At 47.9% G+C, this 17,183-nt stretch overlaps 9 protein-coding genes across 9 annotated transcripts; 5 read left to right on the top strand and 4 right to left on the bottom strand.

The window, feature by feature from the left end:
* Nucleotides 1-504: 504 nt before the first annotated feature.
* N7520_001018 (putative formin binding protein) lies at nt 505-1,432 on the bottom strand (the record flags this gene model as incomplete). The annotated part of the gene is made up of 2 exons (XM_057134953.1): nt 505-1,347; nt 1,409-1,432. The coding sequence occupies 2 exons, from the start codon at nt 1,430-1,432 to the stop codon at nt 505-507; spliced, it is 867 nt and encodes a 288-aa protein (XP_057000889.1).
* Nucleotides 1,433-1,692: 260 nt separating this feature from the next.
* Nucleotides 1,693-2,925, bottom strand: N7520_001019 (D-mandelate dehydrogenase-like dehydrogenase; the record flags this gene model as incomplete). Its single annotated transcript, XM_057134954.1, has 5 exons — nt 1,693-1,791; nt 1,840-2,079; nt 2,132-2,535; nt 2,600-2,814; nt 2,873-2,925. 5 exons carry the CDS (start codon nt 2,923-2,925, stop codon nt 1,693-1,695), a joined length of 1,011 nt encoding a protein of 336 aa, XP_057000890.1.
* A 1,019-nt stretch (nt 2,926-3,944) lies between these two features.
* On the bottom strand, nt 3,945-6,097 carry N7520_001020 (putative cell cycle control protein (Cwf19); the record flags this gene model as incomplete). Its single annotated transcript, XM_057134955.1, has 2 exons — nt 3,945-4,766; nt 4,820-6,097. 2 exons carry the CDS (start codon nt 6,095-6,097, stop codon nt 3,945-3,947), a joined length of 2,100 nt encoding a protein of 699 aa, XP_057000891.1.
* A 247-nt stretch (nt 6,098-6,344) lies between these two features.
* N7520_001021 (putative ATP binding protein) lies at nt 6,345-7,604 on the top strand (the record flags this gene model as incomplete). Its single annotated transcript, XM_057134956.1, has 1 exon — nt 6,345-7,604. The coding sequence occupies one exon, from the start codon at nt 6,345-6,347 to the stop codon at nt 7,602-7,604; it is 1,260 nt and encodes a 419-aa protein (XP_057000892.1).
* A 534-nt stretch (nt 7,605-8,138) lies between these two features.
* On the top strand, nt 8,139-9,254 carry N7520_001022 (Zn(II)2Cys6 transcription factor domain-containing protein; the record flags this gene model as incomplete). The annotated part of the gene is made up of 1 exon (XM_057134957.1): nt 8,139-9,254. One exon carries the CDS (start codon nt 8,139-8,141, stop codon nt 9,252-9,254), a length of 1,116 nt encoding a protein of 371 aa, XP_057000893.1.
* A 2,606-nt stretch (nt 9,255-11,860) lies between these two features.
* On the top strand, nt 11,861-12,208 carry N7520_001023 (uncharacterized protein; the record flags this gene model as incomplete). Its single annotated transcript, XM_057134958.1, has 1 exon — nt 11,861-12,208. One exon carries the CDS (start codon nt 11,861-11,863, stop codon nt 12,206-12,208), a length of 348 nt encoding a protein of 115 aa, XP_057000894.1.
* A 195-nt stretch (nt 12,209-12,403) lies between these two features.
* N7520_001024 (glutathione S-transferase family protein) lies at nt 12,404-14,728 on the top strand (the record flags this gene model as incomplete). The annotated part of the gene is made up of 6 exons (XM_057134959.1): nt 12,404-12,879; nt 12,928-13,525; nt 13,716-13,831; nt 13,891-14,068; nt 14,121-14,604; nt 14,667-14,728. The coding sequence occupies 6 exons, from the start codon at nt 12,404-12,406 to the stop codon at nt 14,726-14,728; spliced, it is 1,914 nt and encodes a 637-aa protein (XP_057000895.1).
* A 90-nt stretch (nt 14,729-14,818) lies between these two features.
* N7520_001025 (uncharacterized protein) lies at nt 14,819-15,839 on the bottom strand (the record flags this gene model as incomplete). The annotated part of the gene is made up of 3 exons (XM_057134960.1): nt 14,819-15,485; nt 15,547-15,659; nt 15,780-15,839. The coding sequence occupies 3 exons, from the start codon at nt 15,837-15,839 to the stop codon at nt 14,819-14,821; spliced, it is 840 nt and encodes a 279-aa protein (XP_057000896.1).
* A 279-nt stretch (nt 15,840-16,118) lies between these two features.
* N7520_001026 (uncharacterized protein) lies at nt 16,119-16,718 on the top strand (the record flags this gene model as incomplete). The annotated part of the gene is made up of 3 exons (XM_057134961.1): nt 16,119-16,128; nt 16,294-16,605; nt 16,666-16,718. The coding sequence occupies 3 exons, from the start codon at nt 16,119-16,121 to the stop codon at nt 16,716-16,718; spliced, it is 375 nt and encodes a 124-aa protein (XP_057000897.1).
* Nucleotides 16,719-17,183: the final 465 nt, after the last annotated feature.

Below are 17,183 nucleotides of genomic sequence, written 5' to 3' on the forward strand. Positions count from 1 at the left end.
CTGCGGGCAAAGCTTCGAATATATCTCACGAAATCAACCCCTCTATTACTTCAATGTTGGGTACATATCGTTCACCACGGACTTTGTATACACACGATCAAAACCCTATCATTCCACTTCTCTTTCTTTTCTTTAGAGTTAGCTACTTGAGAAGACCCGTTTTAGAAAACCTTTTGCCATATTTGACTAATATGGGAGGACAGAAAGTAGGAGATATGGTAGGATACGTAAATGGTCTATGAGGTAAGTAGTAGGTAAAGTAGGAACGTTAGTTGTTTTTTGTGCCGCGCGAAATGCGCAGTGAGAAGCCTCTAGTGAACAGATAACCGGATAATGGTATTCTGGACATCATCACAGTTTGTAGAAAGCGAGGTGAGCTTTCCTAGGCTGTCCACTCACTCAATACCATCTTTAATGACCAGGGCTTGCAGCTGATCGATAGTGTTGAAAAGGCGCAGGCGATCATAATCATAACTCGTTGTAGAGAATAAGTTGCGTCGAATTTCATTTCCTCATGACCTTAGCTTTACGCTTTTTGAAAATAACCCCGTGTGCCTCCTCGCTTTCGGGGACTGCAGTAGCAAGGGGTGTAGTAGAATCGTCTGCCTCCTCTTTTTTAACCAACGTTGAGTCCTCCTCCTTGGGGACTGTCGCAGCTGGAGCCTCGCAGTCGGCAGCGTCATCTTCCTTCTTGGGGAGCAGAGTAAATGATGATTCCTGCTCCTTCGAGGCAACCACCTCTGTCTCAATTTTAGGCTTTTTCAAATCTTTAGTAGACGCAAGTAGAGCATCAAGGCCCTCATCATCATCATCTTCTGCCCCAGGGTATATCTTCATCCTCGATCCCCACCCTTTGCTCACATACTCCGGAATTTGCCCACCCTCCTCATCTTCATCGCCCTCAATCTTGCGCTTACGAATACCAATCGACTTCGCACCTTCAGCACCCGCGTCAAGCCGTGTCTCGGAGACAGTCTGCCATTCTCCAGTCAAGGCCATGTCCCCGCGGTACTCCTCAGGAATAGCGACGCCCATCTCAGCCAACTGCGCCATCTGTTTCTTCCTTTCATCCACGCTAACGGGCCGATCGGCCGGAGCAGGGGTGCGTTTAGCTGGCGCAGTGGCGGAGGCTTTGGATGCGGAGGGTGCTCCTGAGATGGCTTGTCGCAAACGTTCTACTTCGCTCTTGGCTTGTTGTGTCTCTCTCTGTTGAATCTCATTATTCTTGTGAATGTCGCGCAAGAAACGTTTTAGGCTGCCTTGGTGTTTCGGGCTCGCTTCATGTTGGGTCTTTTCGAAGGGTGTGTCACGAATGAAGATCTTGCATTGTTTGCACCAGTGGCGGGGCTAGTTTGAGCAGGAATATTGTTAGTGAGCAGTGGCTACATAGGTTGTAGCATATACTTACTGCTGATTTCCAATATTCGGCCATGGTGGTTGGTTACTGATCTAGACGAAGTTGGGGTGGAGTGAAAGCCGAACGTGAGGATGCAAGCTCCCGCGATCGGCCTAGTCCCAATGCAGAAGCTGCATCACTACATCCTATACTCAATGTTTTTACTTTCAACAAGGAATTGAAGGAAATCTTTCATTCTTTTAATGTTCATTTGAGTTGATTTTCCTTACAATATCTTTCTCAATGCGCCGAATCTAGCACCATTTAGAGAGAATCAGTTGTGATAGAACAAATCATTACAGATCAGACTGCTCAGGGACAGGACTTTTGAGCTTTCCAGTCTCAAGAGCCTGGCGAATGTTACTAATGGCCCATCCTTCCATTGCGGTCAAAGTCTGTATTCCGTTAGCCCAGATCTCAAATTCGAAGACATGCCAACTCACCTCAACAGTCCAAGTGCCCATGTGAGGCACCAGTATCACATTCTGATTACTCAACAGGCCAGGGTGAATCTTCGGTTCCTCTTCAAAGACGTCAAGGCCGGCAGAGAATACTTTGCCACTGTCAAGAGCATCAACAAGGGCGGCCTCATCCATGACCGCTCCACGGGCGGTGTTAACAACAACTACGCCGTCCTTCATCTTAGCAAATTCCGCCTTGCCGATAATGTGACGAGTATTTTTCTACCGAGAAAGTCAGTTCCATCGAGGTCATAAAAACGCAAAGAGAACTCACGTTCAAAGGCAGGTTCAAGCTGAGCACATCGCTAGTCGAGAGCAATTCATCGAAGGTCACATACTGAGCTCCACCCGAAAGCTCCTCACTCAATTGGCGTCGGTTGTGGTAAATAACCTTCATACCAAATGCCTCTGCTTTCTTCTTCAGATTTCGTCCAATACCACCCATTCCCAAGATCCCTAGAACTTTGCCCTCCGGGTCATGGCCAAGGCCAGTCGGGCCACGGAATCTGCCTTCACGGAGGGCGTGCATGCCACCGTTGAAGTTGCGTAGAGCACCTAGAATAAGAAACATGGTCACATCTGCAGTAGAATCGTCCACTGCGGTGGGAACGTTGGAAACTCGAATAGGAGGATTGCGAGCGCTGCAAGCGTGAACATCTATCATGTCATATCCGGCTCCTATAAAGAAGACTGTTAGCACATATTGAATACAATAATGTGCGAAATATCAAGAGCAGCTAACCGCAGTGTGCCATGTATTTCAATGAGCTTGGTAAAGCATTGATCAGCTCTTCATCAATGAGGCCAGTGAAGCCCGCGGATTGGAAGGTGCGGTAAATGGCGACAACGCCATCGTATTTCCCATTGCGGCATTCCTCGAGAAATTCAGCACGGTTACTTGCGGTCGATTTCAGCAGCTCGCCGAGCTCGCTCAATCCATTCCAGGCCTTTTGTGCACTATTATAGACTTGTGTGTAAGGGATGCAGTGTTCAAGTATTGCTCTGGAGAACATACTGGTCGATGTCACCAAGAAGTAGGATCTTGTTACCGACTTCGTTAGAGCCCATTTTGATGGATGTCCTTTTTGAGACTATGTACGAGTCTGTGTCGGACTTTTGTTCGCGCAAGTTGATCCTGGTCTAGCGCAACCTACTGATAAGAAGATGAGATGAGGTCGCACAAAGAGAATAATAGTTGCAGAATCGCAGGTGCGTTATGAAGCAAGAGGAGGTCCAGAGGTTTAATGTGCCAATTGCACAGAAATGTCACGAGGAATTGATTCAGGAAGGGTCATAAAAGACGAAGGATCGGCCGAGAAGATGGAAAACGTGCCCCACGAGAATTTGTTATCTCGGACAATTCCCCGCATGAGAGAATCTCCAATTGATAATAAACTTTCCGATCTATTGGCTAACTACTTCAAAAGAAAACATTTGAAATGAAAGATAGAGCTTCTCTATAACCCCCACATACTGAAATATAAGAAATTATTCTTCATTGTTGGAGATAAAGAGAAAGATTTTGTCGAGTTAACTAGAGACATATCGAGCGTGCAGATGTGTCTGGCAAAACCATCTGATGTGCTAATATCAGTTCCACGGGTAGTCGGATGCCTAATTCGTTTTCTAAAACATGACTGAAATCCATCCTAACAATGCCATGATCTATCGTAGCAGAAGTGAATCCTCTGTGTTGATAATAGGTATCTACTGCCAGGCCGTTGCCAAGCTTCGTTCAAATGTTGCGAGGAAGACTCACTCCTCATGGAAACCAACTAAGTTCATGACGACGAGATCACTTGTGAATTGTACACGTGAAACTTTTGGAGAGAAATGATATCATTTCGGTGTTCTTATATAATACAGTTGAAGGACTCAATCCGGCAGTTATGAGCCTGACTCCGATTACACCAAAGCGGTACAATCATTCAAGATCCATAGGAAGTTCTACCATTGTTCTTAGGTATTCTAGTCACATAAACCATGTCTGAGCCAGCCCATGAAGATTCGGAGCGCTGCTTCAATGTGATTGTATAGCCTCTTTGAATATATTACTTACATGAAGCATGGCCCCGTACTCCTGTCTCCTATCCTTCAACCAAGATGCGAGTCCAGTCGAACTTTCTCCAGCGCTTTCTGAACGGGTCTACCCTTCGGTCAGTTCCCCGTTGCCAGCGGCCCTGGCGTTTGATAACATCAGGAGCTACATCGAGCATACCTCCGATGACCTCGCGGGCAAATAGATCGCCACGGGGCCAGCGGTTCTCATCCTCGACAATATGCCCTAGACCACCATCCAGTTCGAACCAGACGTGGAAGTAGGGCATTTCCTTCACCAGAGTTTTTCGGAATGCAGATCGTCCCAGTCCCTGCTTGGCCTTTGCAAGGGTGTCAATAAGCTTGCGATGTTGGGACCATTCGGATTCAGCGCTGAGAATCGCTTCTTTGAAGAATGCAGGAGATGTTTCTCCAAGACTGTAAGGAAGGGGAACCACCTCCATAGAAGCATGCCGCTTGCGTTGTGGTTGGGCTGCATTTTCGTAGAAAATCACATCCCGGCCTTGATCGTGATACATCCGTGTGAGGCTCTTCATGAAGTTCCGGATTTCCTCCCATTCATCGTCATCACATTCTATTAGGTTGTTTCGATGCTGAATGGGTACGATTGTGGCACCCCCTGAGCTGATCTCAGGCTCTGTAGGAAGGGTAAGGAAAACTCGGGTTGCAAGGGAAACTACTGGTGCAATAGGGGGCGTGTTGGTATCTTCGTGATGGCAGAGCGGGCAGTTGTCCAAGATCTTGTTCATCTTGCGGAAGTCATTGACTGTCGCATTCTTGATGTCAATTTCAGAACGGTGGACTCTCTTTGCTAGCTTGGAAGCATTGTCATCCATATATTCAAGCTCGTTCTAGAAGCAAGTCAGAAAATTAAGTCTTGAGTAGTTGTATGGATCAAACTTACCTCGAATTTCCCATCACCCGCAATGCGTTCTGCCAAGCGCTTTCCTTCTCCTCCAGCTTGGCCCCGAGTCTTGCGTTCCTCTCGAACCATATCCTCGATGGACATGTCTTCATTTGCCTGCACTAGACCCCGCTCGCGACCTCGCTTGTTGTCAACGGGAATCACTTCATTCCGCGCGCCAGCGAGCATTCTGTTCTGCTGAACACCTAGCACAACAACATCAGGCTCCTTCCGGTTAGACATGGCCGCAGCTGCCGCAATATACTGCTCTTCGAGCTCAGCTGCATTTGGGGCCTTCTTCAGTTTTGCCTTCATCATCTGCGCCTTAAGACGGTTCAATGCCGTGAGATTCAACGGCTGAGTAGCGTTCGTGGTGGGCTCAACATCCATTTTTTGTCCCTGACCCTTAGCTGTAAGGTCTTCCGCTGGGTCACGAACATTTTCTTGGTCCCTGCGAATTTGATTTTTGAGCTTTCTCTCTTGGAATAGCTCTCCACTCGGTTTGTCCTTGCCCACATAGGAGTTGCCGTACATCTTGCGCCGATCCATTTCAGTCTCTTCCTCACGTGCATCATCAAATGAACGTAGATCACCAAGGCGTTCGAGGGCAACGTCGTCAACATGTTTGCCGGTTTCTTCGGCTTCTCTGTAGATACCTTGGAGCTTGGCCATTCTCCACTGAGACCCTGCGTCGCCAAATGTGTAGTCCACCTCATGCTGGGATTCCTCCTGAATATCTTCTAACTGTTTTCCTTCCTTGAGGTCACGAAGGTGGCTATTGAGCTCTTTATCGTGGATCTTGAGCTCGAAATCAGCTTGGAGCATTGTAGGTTTCGGTACCTCTTCCAGTCCAGTATTCCGTCGTTGAACGTATTCGACATCGAGTGCAGAGGGCGCCTCCATCCAGGAGTCTCGTTTCAGATTCGTGGGCTCCTCCTGGGTAACCGTTCTAGGCGCAGACGACTCTTCATCGCGACTAGAGCGGTGTCGACGCTTCTGCGCGTGGTCTTCATCGTCCGCTGAACGGCGCGAGCGCTTTTGTCTGTGGCCATGCTCATCTCGGTGTCGGGGCTCATGATCTTTCTCGTTTCCTCGTTCGCGAGATCGGGACAAATGGCGTTGGTGGTGGTGGCTGGACCGGTGATGACGATGGTGTCGCGATGATCGGTCTCTGCTGCGGTCGCGATCCCGGTCTCGATGATGCCGATCCCGGTCAGTAGTTTCTCTCCTCTTCTCCTGATCCTGCGCCAATGATTTCTCAAAATCTTCCAGCGTCATGATGTTGCTGGGAGTTGTGAAAGGGGAGAAGTAAGAAAGTTGCGGCGGAATGACGTTAATGCCGGGCGGTCCAGGCGTGGGCAGATCTTCCCCGCGACTAAAAAGAATTTCAGAAAAAAAAGAGCTTGCACTTCTTGCGCTTTCACCACTTCTGCACAACTCGGGTTTCAAATCAAACACGCGGCTTCATCGAATTACTCCCACTATCGCACGATCATAGTTGAACTGCCAGATCCCACCCCTCATTATGGCGTCTCCGGTTTCCGTCGTCTGCGTGGGCATGGCTGGTAAGGCGACCAGCTCTCCTCCGAATACAGCAAATAGGATATTGAGGACTGACTTGGTTTTCTTAGGCTCGGGAAAGACTACTTTCATGCAAAGAATTAACTCTCATCTCCACTCGAAACAGAAAGTACCCTATGTGCTCAACCTCGACCCCGCGGTGCACTCGGTACCCTTCGAGAGCAACATCGATATCCGGGATTCGATCAACTACAAAGAAGTCATGAAGCAATATAACCTTGGGCCAAATGGTGGAATCCTGACATCGCTGAACCTGTTCGCCACCAAGGTCGATCAAATCATTTCACTGCTGGAGAAGCGCACCGCCCCCAACCCGGAAAACCCCACTGCAAAGAAGATTGAACACATCCTAGTGGATACTCCAGGTCAAATTGAGGTGTTCGTGTGGAGTGCCTCTGGTAGCATTCTTCTGGAGACACTCGCTTCGTCTTTCCCGACCGTCATCGCATATGTCATTGATACCCCGCGCGCCAGCTCGACTAGCACGTTCATGAGCAACATGCTCTACGCCTGCAGTATTCTCTACAAGACCAAGCTACCCATGATTTTGGTTTTCAACAAGACCGATGTGAAGGATGCCGACTTTGCAAAGGAATGGATGACTGACTTTGACAAATTCCAAGAGGCTTTGCGGGCAGAAGAGGAAGCCGGTGCCTTTGGGGGTGAAGGTGGTATTGGTGGATTCGGTGCTGGAAGCGGATACATGGGGTCACTGTTGAACAGCATGAGCTTAATGTTGGAGGAGTTCTACCGACACCTAAGCGTGGTGGGCGTGAGCTCTATGACGGGTGATGGAGTCGACGATTTTTTCGATGCCGTCGAGATTAAACGACAAGAATTTGAGCGTGATTACAAGCCCGAGCTTGAGCGCAAGAGGAAGGAGAGGGAAGAGAGCAAAGAATCTCGGCGAGAGTTGGAGCTTGGCAAGCTCATGCAAGACATGAATGTCTCTGGGTCTAGTCGCCGGCCCAATCAGGAACCAGAGACTGTTAGTGAGGCAGAAGACGAAGAGGATGATATCATCAAGCGTGGATTGGCAGATGGAGAGGATGACAGCGAGGAGGAGTACGAGGGGCCCAGTGCCGGCAACGATGAGGGCCTCTCCCATCGTTACCAGGAAGCTCTTTCGGGCTCTCAATCTGCCCCTTCGGATCAAGACAACAGCTTTACAAGATATTTGCGGGCGAGTCAAATCAATCAGTAAGGATACATTCTCCAATTGGAGTTGATTGTGATTCTGGAGTTGGTGGTACCCAAGGCGCTAGTTTGAACGATTCAACGAGAAACACAAATATTCATTCGAGACTATATCCACTATAATTCCTCGTAGAAGTACCCGTTCTCAGCACTGGTATTCTGACGCACTCAAGTGCTCCATTTTTTTCTATGTATTCCTGTGCACTAGCGAGGGATCAACTCCGACATCCAACACATCGCCGATTAGCTGTACATACAATTGTTATCATAGGTATACATATCCCGACACACTACAGAGATCTCTAAGAGGGTTGAGACTGGCCTAAATGTACCATCAAAGGACAGAGAAACCCCTAGGTACATATACTACATGCTATCTAGCTCAAGGGTTTCAATCGCCCTATACAGATTATATCGGCACTCGGTGTTCGGAGCCCGCTCGGTGCAACATTTCTCCTTTCGAGCTCCGAACGCCGATAGTACTTCATCTATGGCCACTTATTCTCCATAATTGGATATTCCCACACATGTGCACCTGAATATGGCATCTACCCGCCGAAATGGTCAGCTCTCATCTTGTGAGCCTTGTCGAAAGTCCAAGTTGCGTTGCGATCATATGTCACCTTTTTGTGGACGGTGCTATCGAAGAGGCTTGCAAGATCAATGTATCTATCACCCAGCGCCATTGACTCGACCTGATCTGCGACAGCCAAGCAGGAAGCGACAAGAAAAGGCCAATAAAGATGAACCATTAAATACTTCTTTCAATGCTGAGAACGAAAATTGGACACAAAAGAAGGCATCCGTATCAACTCCCGGATTTCTTGGACATACGAGCTACTCAGATGCATTTACGGATACCACTAGAAGCGGAACTCCATTAAACACGCAACGGGAGCGGCGCGAAATCGAATCAATCTCTGATAGAAGTACTCTCGACTTTGAGGGCGTTGCATTTGTTGATTCCAAAAGAGTTCAATTGGGTGCCCAGGTTCTCGTCCTTTTGGAAGATCTTCCGTTCTATCGAAAAGTAGTCACAGCACGATTGAAAATATGGGAAGGATGGTGTCTTGGATGGCCTGTGACAGAAATGCTTTTCGACACCGTTGAGAAGATGTGGTATTCGGCGGAGGTAGAGACGGAAGATCCCAAGTTACGCGCCTTGACATTATCCAGACGAATCTTCCAAAGCTACACTCGCCCATTCGATGTTAATAAAACACTCTCATGGTCAGAATTTTCCTCTTCAACTTCCGGAAGATGGGAGACCGTGGGTCTTGTGTTTTGTTTGACCGGCCTGGCGACAGAATGGTTGTCAAAGGAGGATCCTCTGTTCAAGCAGCCTGGATCGCTAGACCCAGAGAGTCTAGCAACTACTGCAAGTACCGTGTGTGATATCTGCCTTCAGCTCTGCGATAGTGTTGGTATTATAAATGACATCGTTACCTGGCTGCTCCTGCATCATACCATACTACTGGCGGTGGTATATGGAGAGGGTGGTTGGTTATCTAAGAAGCCCAGCTCGTTATCGTCTAAAATTACTGATTATGCGACTAGATTATCGACCGTGGAGAAAGCTTGGCGAGCTCTCTACAGCAGTTTTTGCCCTGGGACTCCATCAAGACTCAAGCTCCCGGGTACCGTTTTTTCTTTCTGAGCTTCGCAAGCGCACAATGGTAGCCACGTTCACAATGGATAAAGTTTTGGCAACTTTTCTCGGCCGGCCACCTCTTATTAGTTGGCGTTATTGTGATATCCAATTACCGCTCGACTTGACCTCTGATGATCTTTTTACCGCGCCTGAGGTACACCAGGCCGCAATAGCTGAACTAAAAAGAAATCATGGATGGAACCCGAAGGGAATACTCACGCAAGGGGCATGGGCGCGAGTTACTCTCTTAAAAAGTATTCTACGAGAAAAGGTTCTCGAGCTATCTCTGAGCTATAGAACAGAGAACCTCCAGCAGAAAGTCGAGTGAGTCTTTCTCTTACAATATTATCAATTTGTTTATACGCATATAATGTGTTTAAATATTGACTCTTATTCTGCAGAGAACTCTCAAGGGAGAACCAACGAACTCGCCTGGAGCTTCCTGATTTTCTCCACTGGGTCCCTGAAAATGGTTCTTTGATCATGTCTTTAGTTGAAGATCGACTACTTTTTTCTCTACATTTGGACTTTCTCTATAATGATTTTCTCCTGGGTCGCATCATACACAAACATACCCATGCACAGCCGGAATCCCTTCTGACAATATCTCGAGATATACTCAACGCCTTACTTTTGATGCTCGCCAAAACCGCACGATCGGGCCATCCAGTTTTTGAACACGGATGGAATGTACGTTCTCAATAAAACCGAACAGCTGGACTGGAAACTAATTTCAATTGTATTCAAGCTCTGCTATTATGGCCTACCCGCGGCTGGTCTCCTCTCTACAGAACTTCTTCGTCGATCCCACTCGGCGGTTACCGATACATACATACACTTCCCCCGGTCTGAAGTCATCCAAAATCTGAGCATTTTTGCGTCACATTTGGATACAATCATTCAACGACACGAGGGAAATTACCAAGTCGCACAGCAAGGTCAAAGAGTCATTCGTCACATCCTGGACCAGGTTCTTTCCTTCCACGATATGCCTTTCTTGTCAAAAGAAGTCCCTAGCGGACAAAATGAAATTTCTACTGTTAAGGATCTCCTCCTTGACGTGGATATGGACGATCGTGGGCTTTTTTTGGATTGGCTGGACGGCAGTGTAGAACAGCCTCCAGACTCTTGGATGAGATGGGTCGACTTCAACTGATGTCTTAGCTTAGTCTCACAGATAGAGCGAAGATTTCGTCATAGATGATATATCAGTCCTAGTATGGTAAGTACATGACAAAAACTTCATATCAATCGGTCTCATGTTCCATTTCTTGAATAGCTGCTATGTTACAAGTGGTAATAAGTGGAGCGTTTTTACAGCACCAAATCTATCTGGCCAAACCCCCCTCTCCTCTATACAGCCATCAACTTTGATTCATTACTTCACTCTCTTCCATTATTGTGCCCCAAGAGAAAATTCAATCCAAAACTTTAAACACGTCCCTGCTAGTGGAAGTCATATCTGAGGTCTTCGGCTACCTGCATTTCTCTGAATTGCGAGAGCTCAGGTTATCATGTCGCGCAGTGCACAGATCATTACTCGTGGACAGTCGAGATTTCAAAAGCATTTGCTTCGTCGTTAGAAGCGATAGTCTTAGGGAACTAGAAACCCTCGCCAAAAAAATATATTCAGGAACGGATTCAACAGTTCAGAATGATCCCATCCGTGTTTGATGGCTCCCATGCAGAACGTGAAAATGCTTTTTTAGAATTTGCCGTGTCATTTGAAGAGTTGTCGGCCTGTGTCTGGTGATGAACTCAAACTTAACAGTTTACACTCCAACCTCACTAGCCTAAACCCTGACCTCAACATACTATACTCCCAAGTTAACAGCCTGGGGTGAAATTTCAACAAGCTCCGCTCCAACCTCTTTTTCAGCATTCAATAAAACCGTAGCACTTTCTATGGATCATGAGGATGTTCTTTGGATTGTGAGGATGTATTTAGGGACTGCCGGTTTTGATATGACCGATAAGTATTGGAAGGCAAGATGAAATGTTGAAAAACACCGGGACATGCTAGCTGCGCAGAATATGACAGTTCACTCTTAGGTGCTGTGTGAGACATTTCTATGGGCATAGGGCTGACCTGTAAGCCATAACAGCTATTAGTGCAAACGAGACAAATAAAGTGACGTCACTTGGTGTTGACCTCATGGTTGAGCACCAATCTTATTTCCTCCAGGTCTCTTTATTTGACAGTGAACAACATCTGGCAAACTCTTGCTTCTTAAGTTCGTTATATCCAAACTGAACCAAGTCACATCACAATGGATGTAAGTACCTCACTTACTCTCAGTCTACCTACATCAATCAGCATAATGACATTCGCTCCAATACTAACATTTATTGGCTCAAGGTCTTTCACACTTACACCTACGCAACAGCAGGATGGCTCTCCCTGCAAAGCTTGCCTTTGATTGCCGGACCAAGCATGATTGTAGCCATGCTCTTGGATGAGACTCGGCCAGCCAGCTGTATGTGAACTTCGCGAAGCTCTACTTTCGTATCAAACGGAGGAAGGTGTTGACTTTTTCTTTTTCTTAGTGATTGAAGTCTACTTTGCCCGAAGTCTCGGCTTCAGCCTTATCACGGTGGCAGTATTGACCGTGATGCTGACAGGCTCGATTCCTCTGACTGCCACCATTGCAGAGCCTGTTACTACCGAAGACTCAGATCCAAAGGCACCTTATGCCCTGCCAACCCTCATGGTGACGTCTCTATTCCATGCTCTCTCCGCCTTCTACACATACACTTGGTACGCCACTGGGGGGAAGGGGGTGTTTGCAGTCGCGGTGGCTGGGAACTCATTCCTTGCTTTTGTTGGGCTGTGGTGTGTGATGTTTGCGAGCAGCGATGGAAAGATCAGTCGCCGAACTGGTGCCGATAAGAGGACAGCTGGGTTTCCTTTCTCTAACAAGGAAGCTGATAAGAAGCGCGCTGGGAAGAAACTCATTTAGTCTGTCCAGCTGATGACTCTAAAGCGTTTCAGGAGAATTTACGAATGGAGATCGTATAGAGTGCAATTTAAACTATTGTCACCGAAAGAAGCCCGCTAAACTAATGATACTTAACATATTTATCAAACCATTCGGTGATTTCTTCAACATAATACTACAGAAAGAAGTAGATCGTTGACGGGGTCAGAAGAGATCATGTTACGAGGGGTACCGATAAGCGCCTTATCATCTCGCCTCCGCACACGCCGCCTCAACCACACGCCCTTTCGTCTCCGCACTGCCCAAAAGCAGCACGCCACTTCCATGAATGCATCACCTCATCTGGGATCGATCCCGGTAGTCGAATCTTCGGGTTTGGCCCCACAACTCGGCCCGTTCCCTGATTCACAGCCCTTTGCCTTTAGACCTACCGATAATGTCCCACAACAGCTCCAGAGTGACATAGCTCTGCCTGATGGACATGTCCATTCCCATCCTCATGGAATGGTCCTCCAGTCTAACGGACAGTCTTTTGAGGGCAACTACGGTGCACTAGAGGCTGAGGGAACGGAGTCGGCGAACTTCGCGGGACAGCTGACGGGGATGAAACTGATTCCTGATCCACCTGATCTCGAGTATTGGAGACATCGATTATTCCATGCGGATGAAGTTATTACTTTAACAGAAGAACAGTATGTGGTCTCCGCGATTCAGATGATTTAATATAACCACTGGTCGAGATATATCGCTTTATCTACATGGAAAGCAGCTCGAGGTCTAACAAGCTTGGTGTGTAGATTCCAAATTTATTTTCCTCATGTCGACAACGTCTACTCTCATCGCTCGACTCAGCGATATAAGCGCCGCTCAATAGTCTCGCATTACTGGGACTGTCGACTGAAGGGCCGACCTTCAGGGACACCCAAGTCTGATGATCCGAACAAGAAGAAACGCAAACGTACTGCCAGAGAACGCGACCTCTGCGATGTGAAGATTAAAATTACAGAGTATCTGCCCGGCAGTGGATCGAACGATACTACTGGAGGGTTTGAATCGTTGCCAGCTGAGCTATTACCCGGAGTTCACACATTGTTTCCTGTCCAGCAAAGCCAGCATTTCGGTGTGCTCACGCCGAATGCGGCCCTTCCGGAGGGACATCCGGGCGCGAATGGACAAAGGTACTTTACCATCCAGCGGGTGAATGGGAATGGTGCCAATGGGAGGAATGATGGAGTGAGTGGTGGGCATCGGCATACACTCGAAGAAAGCGATCGGATTAAAAAGAATAGTGTACAGCGACACTTTTTGAAGGAAGATAAGAATAGGAAAAAATCCGTGGTACGTATCTTCATTTCATTTGCAAGTAGTAGTTACTTGCCATCTCCCGGAAAGTCTGGCTACGTCACAGTTGACTCAGATCCATGGCCCACTTTGCAAGTTCCTTTTCATTCACTCAATGCTATTGTGATTTCTTCTCCGGCTTCCTGGAGATTAAATTTGCCCGAACAATTTCTGATACCAAGCACAGGGCCGAGGCATGTCTGAAAAGAAGACGTATCACACAAGAGCGACAGGTCTAGCCGCCGTAACAGTTGCGAATCATGCAGCCGAGACAAATATCCAATTCTTTGGAAGTTGCTTCTGGTAAGTGAATCCTCGTTCAGCCAGTACTCTCCTTCGATGCTGACTAGATGGATCTCAAGTCCGTTTGTGCAGAGGGTTTGGATAGCATTGGAACTGAAAGGCGTACCATACCAGTATGTCGAAGTAGATCCCTATGAAAAGCCTCAATCCCTGCTGGAAGTGAACCCACGCGGGCTTGTGCCAGCCTTACGGCATGATAACTGGGCATGTCATGAGAGTACGGTGCTCATGGAATATGTATGAACCCCAAATTCACCCTTCATATCCCGCACTGACGAAATCACCGTAGCTTGAGGATTTGAAAATCGGATTGCCCCTTCTTCCAGCCGAACCGAAGTTGCGAGCCCACTGTCGTCTATGGACAGATCATGTCAGAAAGCCAAGTCTGCTTCCTTCACCCCCAGTAGCAGTTGCTGACAAGTTCCAGATCAACCGGAATATTATCCCGGCATTCTATCGGGTATTGCAAGAGCAGGACCAGCAAAAGCAGATCGAGAATTCCGAAGATCTTCGGGTTGCTTTCGATACCTTGATTAATGCTGCGCACCCTCAGGGGCCATTTTTCATGGGAGGGCAAATTTCCTTTGTGGACATCCAAGTTGCGCCGTGGGTTATCCGGCTTAATCGGGTCCTGAAGCCATATCGAGGCTGGCCGGATGCCGATGAGGGAAGTCGATGGGCTGCTTGGGTCAATGCCATAGAGACCAATGATCAGGTTCGGGCAACAACCAGCACAGATGAGCTCTACCTCGACAGCTATGCACGATATGCCGGTGAGTTTTTCTATATAGTCCATTGCCTTGGTAAGGTGCTGACCCCAAACTCTCCAACTAAGAGAATCGCCCGAACACCTCTCTCCTTGCAAATGCGATCAACTCAGGGCGTTCCCTTCCTTGAATCTCCGTGCCTTTCCATTGAAATCACAGTGTCACAATACCAGGGACGACAGGGAAGGACGAACTGAACACGATATTTCAACAGTGTAGCTTAGCTCCCTCTCGCACCTCTGTTGAATCTAAAGCCACCTCTTTCACTTGCATCAGGGCCTCGGGGATGACGAGTAGGCTGCTGCGGAGCAGGTGATGCAGGCGAAGTGGGAGAACTTGGCTTTTCGGAGTCACTCCGATCGCCCGGGTGATCTCGCCTTTGTAGATGTGGTCCATTCGACCTGACTGCAGTGGTTGGATCGTAGAGGTGTTTTGATTTGCTCGAGGCCGCAGACGAGTCTCGTTTCTGATAATCCCTACCCCCTCGACCTTTGCCTTTCCCTCTGCCCTCGCCGGACTGCTGTCGGGGCGGGGTAGTACTCCCCGGTGACGAATTCCCCGAATTGTTCGCAGACGGGCTTCCAAAGAGCCGCTCCCGGGCTTCTTCGTACTTGCGTTGCTTCTCCTCTCGGTTCTTCAGTGCTATAGCCTGCCGCTCTTCGAAGGTCGGCTCGGGGGGTTTATTTCCCTCGTCGTCTGACTCGCCATCATCACCATCTAAGCCCAGTTGTCCTAGCCCAGCGGCTGCTCCATCGACGCCAGAAATTGCCGATTGTCTGGTCACAATCTGTGGTCTTCGGCTAAGAAGTGTGACAGCGGGCTTGATGTCTTGTTTGAGAGGTACGTCGGAACGAGCTTCGACAAAGTGAAACGTTTGCGGGGTTTCACTGGAGCACAGTCAGAGTTGAGAGATCCCTTGTTTCGTCTTCTTAAACTTCTATCACATACGCTTGCTCCCATAGTTGCCGATTGAATTCAGCTTGCTGTGCCCTCCGCTGTGCTTTGGTGACTTTGGACGAGACTTTCTTCTCGGTCGGCGGGGTAGACTCGGTTGCTAGTGCCTGTAGGAGACCACAGCGTATCAGTACGTCATTCTTATATTAATAGCATCAATCCAATAGTATTTATTCGTTCTGCACCTTGTATTCCAATATTACTGAGGACATTGGGGTTCAACTTACATCTGCTCGAGGTTCCCAATCATCATCCCATGCATCGGGAACTTGTGGTACAGCGGTCATTGCGAACGAATGGTTGGTTTGAGCTGGCAGTAAAGATATGTCGGGAGCAAGAAGATTGAAAAACGGTAATCAAAAACAAATAAGCACCCGGCACTATGTGCATGAACTATAAGGATTGCAGGAAGAAAAAGAAATTTCGGGCTGCAAAGAAGAGCGGCCACCGCCCGCCCCGTACTACTGGTATCTCCGCTCTGCCCCATTCGATCACAGTCGATCGTCACTTCTGCATCCCCGAACAGTCATAACCAGTGCACCAGCTTTGTCGCTTACTCCATAATCATGGCGCTCGGTAAGGTTGAATCAGCTTCTCTCCTACTGAATATATTGTTTCCTGGCTATCATGCTGGGTATCATTTTCCACCAATTTTCAGCCCTACCATAGCTATCCAGCCCTGTGAATGTTGCATATCGAAATGGCATGCTTGCTAACAATCTTTATGGAAAGACTCTAGAGACCCAGATGGTGACTCCGAGATGGCCTCGTCCGTTGGCTCAGTCTCTGATATCGCTGGCAATGGCGCGCGTACCCCTACTCACAACCAGCAAGCTTCGTCCGCAGCCGCAGCCGCGTCGGAGCTCTCCCCGCCCGGCTCGCAACCACATGTCTCCAGTATCGCGACAATGAACAACCTAAGGAGCGCCGAAATTCCAACCGGGAGTGGACCTTCTAAGGCGACAGAACAATTCCCTGCGTGGAAGGGCAAACGTGCGCAGGAAGAGTATCAGAGGGCAATGGATCATGTGATCGACAAAGACTTTAACCTGAGTACGCGGTGATCTTGACTAATTTTTGATATATGAAAGCGCTGACCGCCATATTTTGCAGATGAATTCGGTGATCCGTTTGATGAGCGTGATATGAAAGAGCCGCTGCTGTGATGGAGTAGAAGGCCTGGGTGGATATGGATAGCTACTTTTTTGCATCTTGTGGACTTTGCGGCGCCCGTACACGATATGATTGATGATATATGACATACACTTATATACTATGGCTTGTGCTCTCTAGGGCATGTGCTTTTTGGGGCTGGATAGAGAAAGATGGCGCTACTTACCTATAAGTAAGCTTCCCTTCTAGGGGTTTATGAAGTAATTCCCTGATAACTTGCTTGTACTTGCACTAGCTCAATATGACTAATCAGCTCCCTGGAGAGATGATGTAGTACCTAAAAATCTACTGGTCGAGGATGCTTTATGGAGCGCGATAGTCGAGAATTTCATTGATATCCTAGGACAAGCCCCGTTATAATCACCCAGGTGACTGTACATAGACATCGAATATTTCACTAATTCCAATATTCCGGATGTTACACTATTAAAAAGATGGCTTAATCAGTTGGCTCGAAT

The sequence above is a fragment of the Penicillium odoratum genome (assembly GCF_028828045.1).
Source record: "Penicillium odoratum strain IBT 22623 chromosome Unknown utg000001l_segment0_segment0, whole genome shotgun sequence".
NCBI lineage: Eukaryota > Fungi > Ascomycota > Eurotiomycetes > Eurotiales > Aspergillaceae > Penicillium > Penicillium odoratum.